At 48.9% G+C, this 9,259-nt stretch overlaps 1 protein-coding gene across 1 annotated transcript; it reads left to right on the plus strand.

The window, feature by feature from the left end:
• Positions 1-1,480: 1,480 nt before the first annotated feature.
• LOC119311886 (zealexin A1 synthase-like) lies at positions 1,481-3,557 on the plus strand. The gene is made up of 2 exons (XM_037587603.1): positions 1,481-2,368; positions 2,753-3,557. Exons 1-2 carry the CDS (start codon positions 1,481-1,483, stop codon positions 3,377-3,379), a joined length of 1,515 nt encoding a protein of 504 aa, XP_037443500.1. The 3' UTR covers positions 3,380-3,557.
• The last annotated feature ends 5,702 nt before the right edge of the window (positions 3,558-9,259 follow it).

Here is a 9,259-nt window from a genome sequence, read left to right on the forward strand (position 1 = left end):
TCGGCGTGAGGCGCCAATCCTCTGCCTCCGTGAGCCGTCTGTACGCCATCCCCGCCGCCTCTTTCAGACCCCTCTCCTCTGCGAACCAGGAGATGGTCTCCATCAGCTTCTCTAGCTTCGCATCGTCTCCGTTGGCTATCTCCCTTGCCCTTGCGTCGAGTCTCGGCTTCCAGGGCGCCATGGATCTCTCGAACTGGAGCACATGTTTGTGGTGTGGGGGGGGAATGGATCTCGTCGAATGGGGAAGGGATAGCCGCACCGCGCCGCGCCGCGGCTTTAATCCCCCGCCATTCCCGACGCTTCTGCTCCTCCTTTACCTCGATTCTCGCATCGCGCCGCGCCTCCGCCCCAATCCCCAGCGCCTTGCCCATCAAAACCACGTGACAAGGGAATCTGATTTGCGTACCTTCCTGTACTCCCCCCTTATCGTGTACCCGCACCGCGTCAACCCGCATGCCACGGTCGTCCAATAGCGCCAGCCATGACGAGCCGCCCCGCTGAAGGAGTATGCCTCGTCGGAAGAGCAGCAGCGCCGGCGTCGCGAGGTCGGAGACGAGGTGCGCCGCCCACCTGCGATCAGGGGGGTCCGCCTCGCCTGTGTCGCCCGAACCGACCCGTGTCGCCCGTGTCGTCATCTCACTCCACCCTACTATCTTGGTTGTTTTTGTATTCATATGGCATGTAATTTTTAATTATTTTTTCAAGGCACATCTTGTTGAACATAACGGCATTTTATCCTAAAAATTGGGACTTTTTTGTCCCAACTCAAGGACACGTGTTTTGTCGTACAGGCAGAGGGGTTCGTCGTGGGAGGCGTTTTTTCCAGCGAACGAACCATTGCACCCCTGCCTTTGCCAAAATAATCGATCGCAGGACCAGAGGAGCAGCTTCTACTTTGTACCAGACCACACAGTTGATATGCTTCATTGGAGCTTCGCTTTGTTCTCGGTCAACAATGGTGGTGGGAAGATTTTTGCTTCTGGTCAGGTGAGGCGTGCTGGAGACGCTAGACTTGGTTTTTGCGGTGATACGCAGGCACTTGCTGCGGGAAGATATTTGGTTCTGGTCAGGTGAGGCGTGCTGGAGACGGTAGACTTGGCTCTATCCGGCCCATGTTGCATACATGCATGCATGCACCTGATTCAGGCCTCGTACCGTCGTACGTGCCGACGTACATATCACCATAAAGCTTGAAATTTCTTGGGCACCTTCAGTGTACAAGTCAAGCATGCATGTACGTACCGCCCATGCACGTGGAAATTTTCCGTCAAGATGTCTAAATGGCCGACCCGTGTCTAGTGATGGCGTCACCGTGGCTGGAAAAGAGCCGTTAAATGTTGACCCTTGACCATGCAGTCCTATCTTGAACCCCACCACGCCGAGGTTGTGATCCTATAAATTTCAGTTGAGATCGGATTGAGCCACTCACAACTTGCAAACATACATCTAGTGGAAGGAAGGATCACCGGAGAGAGCTCAAATGGAGGACGCCTACATCACGGCCTGCCTCGCCGTAGCTCTCGTGTCGCTGCTCATCGTGATTGCGGGCCGCCGGCGCTGGGGGGCGCGTGGCGATGGCCTGCGCATGGCGCCCGGGCCGTGGCAGCTGCTGGTGATCGGCAGCCTGCACCACCTCGTCCTGGCCGGGCAGCTCCCTCACCGCGCGATGCGCGACCTGGCGCGGCGCTACGGGCCGGCCGTGATGCTGAAGCTCGGCCAGGTTCCCACGCTGGTGGTGTCCTCCCGGGAGGGCGCGCGCGAGGTGATGAAGAATCACGACACCATGTTCGCGACGCGGCCGCTGAGCACCACCATGCGCGTGCTCTCCTACGGCGGCCAGGACATCGTCTTCGCGCCCTACGGGGAGTACTGGCGCCAGCTCCGGAAGATCGCCGTGTCCGAGCTCTTCACCGCGCGCCGCGTCCTCTCGTTCCGCGCCATCCGTGAGGAGGAGGTCGCCACAGCTCTCCGCGTCGTCGGTGAGGCTGCGGCGGCGACGCGCCCCGTGGAGATGCGCGGTGTGCTGTCCACGCTCGTGACGGACAGCACGGCGCGCGCCGTGATAGGCGACCGGTGCAAGGAGCGCGACGCGTTCCTCCGGGAGCTCGATCGCATCGTGCAGCTCGCGTCAGGGTTCAACCTGGCCGACATGTGGCCATCGTCCCGGATCGCCGCGTGGTTCAGTGGAGCCGAGGAGTGCCGCCACACCCTGTACACCATGCTCGACGGCATCGTTGAGGAGCACCTGGAGAGGATGGACGGCGGCGGAGGCCACGCCGAGGACCTGCTCGACGTGCTGCTCAAGATCCAGAAGGAGGGTGGTCTCAAGTTTCCCATCCACATGGACGCCGTCAAAGCCATCATCTTGGTACGTACAGTATTCTCTTCGCATAGCGGTCTTATTTGCACATTTATTATATTGAAACACTATAGGCAATGCATAAAAACATCTCCGTAAGCTAACACTGCTTGCTAAGTTAAAGTGGACAGAGTTATCCTAAACGGTGCTGCTAAATCTCAGTCGACTGAGACTTCGCGAAGTCTCAGTCGATGTTATATTCCTTTGATTTTTCATGCAGATTCGTGTAAAGTTTTTTGTTTTTTTATTTCTTTTCCTTTTATACACTATGTGTCACTTGATTGAGACTTTGCGAAGTCTCAGTCGACTGAGACCTAGCCACACCCTATCCTAAAACGCATGTTATCTCATGTGGGTCATTATTCATCTAAAAATCTCATGTTTTATGGACAGGACGTATTCTCCGCGGGCAGTGAAACAACAACTACGACAATTGAGTGGGCCATATCAGAGCTTATCAACAACCCGGTGGCCATGCAGAAGGCGACAACTGAGGTGCGACAAGCCTTCCATGCTAGTGGAACCGTGGCCGAGCACGCCCTAAGCGAGCTCCCATACCTACGCTTGGTCATCCGAGAGACGCTGCGGCTGCACCCGCCCCTGCCGTTGTTGTTTCGCGAGTGCCAGGAACCGTGCCAAGTGCAGGGATACGACGTGCAGCGGGGCACGCAGGTGTTGGTCAATGCTTGGTCTCTAGGCCGCGATGAGCGCTATTGGCCCGACGCGCCTGAGGAGTTTCGGCCGGAACGGTTCGAGGAAGAAGCAGCAAAGGCAGATTTTGGGGGTGGTGACTTTGCGTTCTTGCCGTTTGGCGCCGGCCGCAGGATGTGCCCTGGGATGGCGTTTGGCCTCGCCGGCGTCGAGCTCCCGCTTGCAAGCATGCTCTTCCACTTTGACTGGAAGCCACCAGGGCCAGGCTCGGCGGAGCTTGACATGACAGAGACGTTCGGCCTCACCGCACGGCGGACGGACCAGCTCCCGCTGCGCCCTGTCCTTCGCGTACCTATTCTCGGAGTCTAGTCAGTATATAGACTCTAAGAAATGAATGCATACTGTAAGACTATAATTATACCCACGTAGAAAATAAATTGCAAAGTTCTACTATTGCATCACATCATTAGTATTGTGCGATAACTAGTGTAGTGCGGCTAGATCAATATGTGGTTCCTGAATATATTGTAAACCTATTTGAAATAACACTATAGCTGGACGTTTTATTTCAATTGATACATCTTTCCACCATCTGAAGTATTGTTATATTTTAACATGCTCTACAGCGAAAATTATAGAAACAATTTTTAGTAGTATGTGTTTAGTTTTCACAACGTACGGCAGCTCAACTAGTTTCCTAAAAAAATTATACACTATATGCATTCAGTATTATGTTTGACATGAACACAGTTTATTTGATTCAATAACCAAAGACAAAATTTGCAGCAACTATAATTGTCCATGACATGTGGTGTACCCTTGTGCTCATTTTAACTTCTTTTGTCCATGAAAAAAATACGCAATCTTTGCGTATTCACAAAAGAAAGTCATCATATATGGCCCCCGACGAAGTTGCCGATCCAAAAGCCGCCATCATTCATAGTTTCGACCACCAGTATGCTCCCAGTATCGATGATGAGCAGGTTAGAAGACGTCAGGATCATCTAGCATCTATACTCTATATTCATTGATCATCCCATGAAAAGTTCAGAACTACTCAAGTTAGTGTAAAGTTTAGGTGATGCCTTATATCTGACGGAAAGGAGCTAATGGTAGATAGTTAAGACAGAGCACATGCCCACTCGTTGCTCTTGGTGAAATTCACCCCGATGATGAGGTTGAACGACTCCTACCTGAGCAGCTGAAGGTCTACATTAACCTGCAAGATCAAATCCATCGATCGACACAGCATGACACGATGGGCTGTGTGGAAACATGCAGAGGATGAACATGAGGATGAACATGCAGTGTCTCTATAAACCTCTCCTTATGTTTTTTTTCCTGTTTTACTACATACATAGACAAAACTATTTGACCATCAAAATAACTCAAATATTTGTGTCTCAACCACCTATTATTCATAGTGATTTCATATCATACCACTTTCAAGAACTAAACTTCAATTAAGTGGCATATATTTCAAATGTGAAAGACAAACTCAAAATCAAGCATATGACAAACGGTTCAAACATGGCAAAGAAACCAAGCATAGAGCATCGCTCATGACTGCTTGCACTTCCACTTGTACCCCTAGCTCTCCCCCTGCTAGATTTGTTGCTTCATGATGGATAGATAGGGCACTTGGTCTGCATCAAGCCCATCGATCGGTGCTATGAACATGCTATTCAGTTCCTGCTCCATCTTCTTTGTATTCACGGCCTTCGCAAGGATTGCCAACTTCTTCTTTTGAATGACCATGTTGCGCTCCTCCATGGCCTTCACCTCCATCCACCTTGATTCCTTCTCTTCCGTCTTCAGTGCCTCGAACTCCTTTGTTCCTAGAGAAAAGTGCACATTTGCCCCTTAACTTTTTGAGAAGTGCGGATTTCATCCCTCAACTATTTTTCGGTGGAATCGCCTTGTACACATTCAGTTGAGGGGTGAGGGCTTCAATCTGTACATATTTACGGGTAAATCTGGCTCAAACCGTGCTGGATTAGGTTCAAGTTTCCTTGGAAGATATTGCAGCGAACTCTTAAGACAATTTGTTTTTAGAGAACTCGCCAAACGAATGCATATCATACCTTTCTTATGACAAGAATTGTGGCTGTATGAGTTGGTTCATGAATCGGTTTTTTTTAACCGGAGGCTGCTTGTTGCTTTCGCGCTTATGTTAAGATTTTTAGTCTGTTTGATTTTGATACTCTCTGGTCTGGTTCTCTACCACATTTGGTATGTTTGATCGCTAGACAATGTGGGGTTGGTAAGTCACGCCCCTACTAAGGTATCATAGTTACGACCATGTCATGATAGAGACAATATCACGTGGAAACCACATGTTCAGTGGAATCCTGGAAACCTGAGCTCAGACCGTTGGATGCTATTTGTATGGACCAGATAGAATCATAACTGCTATGCCCTATTTGCAAAAAACGCCCGCAACCAGGGATACTATTTTACGTGTACCCCCTCAGGTCTAACAAGTAATCACAGCGTACCTCCTTGCCCCTTATTTTCACCTTTTTGTCAGCCAAGTAGGATTTGTAAGCCATGCAATATGCCTATACTTCACCAAACATGGGTGACATGTACGTTCGATTTAAAATGAAAAACTAGCCGCAATGGATACCAATACTGAAGGAAGCTAGTACAGTAATTGCTACCAGTCTCCTAACAAAACTGTACCAACAAAATCACATCTGGGAAACCAAAAGAACAGACAGTCAATGCCCAGACCAGACAACAGAAGACTGAAGGAAGCTAATTTTAATATAGTCTACTAACAGAATTCACTTGCAGTAATGCATCACTTCAACAACACATACATTAGGCAAATGTTCCAACCGCATTATGCTACGGAATTTTATTACAAGATAGACCTATCACTAACTGAAAGCCATAGTAAAATTCTCACACTTATACATCAGACAATGAGCAAACAACTCGAGTACACAAGCAGAAGAACGTATCAGTGCACTACTACGACTCCAAACAACAGTCTTTTTTTGTTGGAACATGCATAAGTCTTTACTGCCACCAGCAAACCTGAAAAATAAGAGTTGAAATTTTTATACATAATAGATTAAAACGAATTTAACAACAATCAACGAAAATAGATACAGCAGTGCATGTCATCTTTATTAGCAAGATATTATTTTTTAGAATTATTTTCCAAAACCAGTTCCTTTCTTATTTCCCGTCGCACTACACAAAATATGCATAGAACCACCATCCTAATGTACAACATTGTCAAATCGGCATGATAGGAGCTCCCTGCTACAGGAAACAGGTAATTTGTCATCTGTGGATCACAGACGGCAAAGACCTAAATCCAGACGGCAAAGAGTTTGTCGTCAGGAAGCAGACGGCGAAGTAAGACGGCAAAGATAAGTCGGCAAAGAATCCTTTGCCATCAGCTTTTCATCGGACAGACGGCAAAGTAATTGCCGTCAGCCAAACTACAATTTGCCGTCTCCCGCAAAAATAGTAGACGGCAAAGAATGGGGTCTTTGCCGTCAGTCGAAACGTTTTCTTTGCTGTCATCCGGACTAGTTACGTACGACAAAGATTGTTTTTTATTTTAAAAAAATACTAGCACAAATGCCCGTGCGTTGCAAGGGGAGAAAAAGAATTAATATCTGTTTATCAAAAAGTTCACCCGAGTGGACATTTTTAAATATTACTCTTTCTTACAATCCCATGAAATCTTGTATAGCAGCCACGACCCACAATCCCATTTAATCTCTCTCTCTCTCTCTCTCTCTCTCTCTCTCTGTTTGGTAGTTATCTTTTTTAGGTGAACATTTGGTAATGAGTCGTGCTACACAGACGACGCAGCTGATCTAGCCATCCCATGCACCACAGCTGTACTGCTCCACCGTTTGATTTACAGTCGGTTGCATATCGTGAGTCTACTTTCGTGTGCACAGCAGTTTCGTTTGGTAATTAGCTGGTCGTGAGATCAAGCAACCAAGCAAGCTGAAGTAGTTTCTTTTATTTTAGAAAGTGCGCCCGTATACTTATGGCCCACAATAAACAAATTGAAGGCCCAGCTTGCTTGCTCGGCTCTGGCCCATTACTGGTGGAGCGAGGCGCAACCCCCAGCAGCAATCCATCCGAAAGCAGCGATACATAGGAACCACCTCGAATTAGTACCACCTCGCGTATATATCTTTTAAATACAAAATTACTTAAGCGGAACGAAACTAAGAATATCACTTTGCTTTATTAGTAGGTATAGATATAGATATAGATATGACGTCAGTCCAAGCTTTCGTTGACGGCTACAGCTTCGGTGGTCGCCGGAGTTACCAACTCCGGCAACCGCTGCTTCGGTGGTCACCAGATTCGTTCTCTGTTGTTGTTCGCTGGCCGAGCATGGCTTGCTGACTCGCTCGCGCCACTGCCAGAGGGAGGAGTCGCCAAAGGGAGAGAAGGAGCTGCCACTGGAGGGAAAGGAGATGAAGAAGGGAGGAGGCACCGGAGGGGGAGAAGAAGGAGCCGCCGCCCGCCCTGCCCGCCAGAGGGAGAGAAGGAGTCGCTGTCCGGAGTGCCCTCTCTCTACCTCGTCGGACCACGCGCAGAAGAAGGAAGATACAGAAGGCGGCGGCGGCCGACGAGCACCGATGCAGCTGGGAGGCACGTGAGGGAGGCCGGGGATGGGCGGCGCGACGAAGATGTGGCCGGAGGAGGACGGATCTGGTGGCGATGGTGTTGCTTGACGCCGACGCTGGTGGTTCCCTTCATGGAGAAAGAGAGCCGCCGACGCTAGAGGGAAAGGAGACGAGGAAGGGAGGAGGCACCGGAGGGGGAAAAGGAGCCTCCGGCCGCCCTGCCCGCCGGAGGGAGAGGAGGAGTCGTTGGCCGGAGTTCCCTGCGTGGAGAAAGAGAGGGGGAGGTGAGGGACGGCAAGGTCATCTGGTGGCTGGCGGCGATGGCTACTCCGGCGGCGCTCGGGCACGAGAAACTCTCGATCTGGAGCGGGGCTGTGGTTTTTCTTTTTAGAGAAGCGGGGCTGTGGTTGAGTGCGTTGGACACGTGATGGGTGGGTGGGGCCGCTGGTTGCGTGATGTGTGGTGGGCGTGGGATGCGAGGTGGGTTGGCATGGGGCACGGCAGGGTGAGTTGAGTGCGTTGAGATGCCGCCATGTCATCGATCCGCGTGGTCCATCCGCGTGGTGTGCTTTCTCTTTGCCGTTTGCCTTTTATATTACAGACGGCAAAGAGTTCACTTTGCTGTAATATAAAAGGCAGACGGCAAAGATTTTTTGCCGTCTGCGTTTTATATTACAGACAACAAAGTGAGTTATTCGTCGTCTTTAACACAAAAGGCAGACGACAAAGATTTTTTGTCATCTGTTTTTTTTTCTGCAGACAGCAAAGTGAGCTCTTTGTCGTCTGTATTTTTTTTTGCAGACGGCAAAGTCTATTTTGCCGTTAATTTTTTCTTTGCTGTCTGCTGATGACGGCAAATCCGTTCTTTGCCGTCTGTCCCGACGAAATACTGACGGCAAAAAAAATACTGAAGGTAAATCTCCTGTTTTCCCGTAGTCTGCTGCATTAAGGGTGTGTTTTTGGGGTTGCAATTTACACGGTTGTAGCTATTGTAACTCTAAATGACTCGATTAAGAGCTATTTTCGCTGCATATGAGTAGTGTTCACAGAATTTTAACTGAAATTACAAACTTACGAGAGTTTAGGCAATGTATTTAAACGAGTTTCACATATAATTTGTTGACTAAAAAATAAATCATCTATTATTGATGCTGATTTAAATGAAGCCTCTGAATTGTTAGTTAATCATCTATGACTACCACTGAATTTTTTTAGCAACCCACGAATAGTCATAGATGTGTATAACAGTAACACACAAAAATTAGGAGCAAATGAATTATACCTCGCAATTTCTTCAAGACCAAAATCTGGACAGTACGACTCAAGGGAAATCAGCAGCTGCAGGCAAGATGCCACTACCTCACTACCTCTCCTACTTCCTTGAAATGATGTGCTGATCTTGGAGGAGACAGACAAATGAGCCACATCCTTGTCCCCTCCCCTGTTTGCTTGGCAAACCCATCCCAATATAGAGAAGATGGATCTACTCGATGAGCCACTGGACAAAGAAGCACGGGGCCAAAGCACAGAAGACGAACACTTCAAATGCTCATACCTTGGAATTAGATCTAGTATGACGTCGATGGGGAATGCTCGGAGGACTGACACTGTTGGCCAGAGATGAATCAGAAGCGCC

This window comes from Triticum dicoccoides, chromosome 1B (genome assembly GCF_002162155.2).
Source record: "Triticum dicoccoides isolate Atlit2015 ecotype Zavitan chromosome 1B, WEW_v2.0, whole genome shotgun sequence".
NCBI lineage: Eukaryota > Viridiplantae > Streptophyta > Magnoliopsida > Poales > Poaceae > Triticum > Triticum dicoccoides.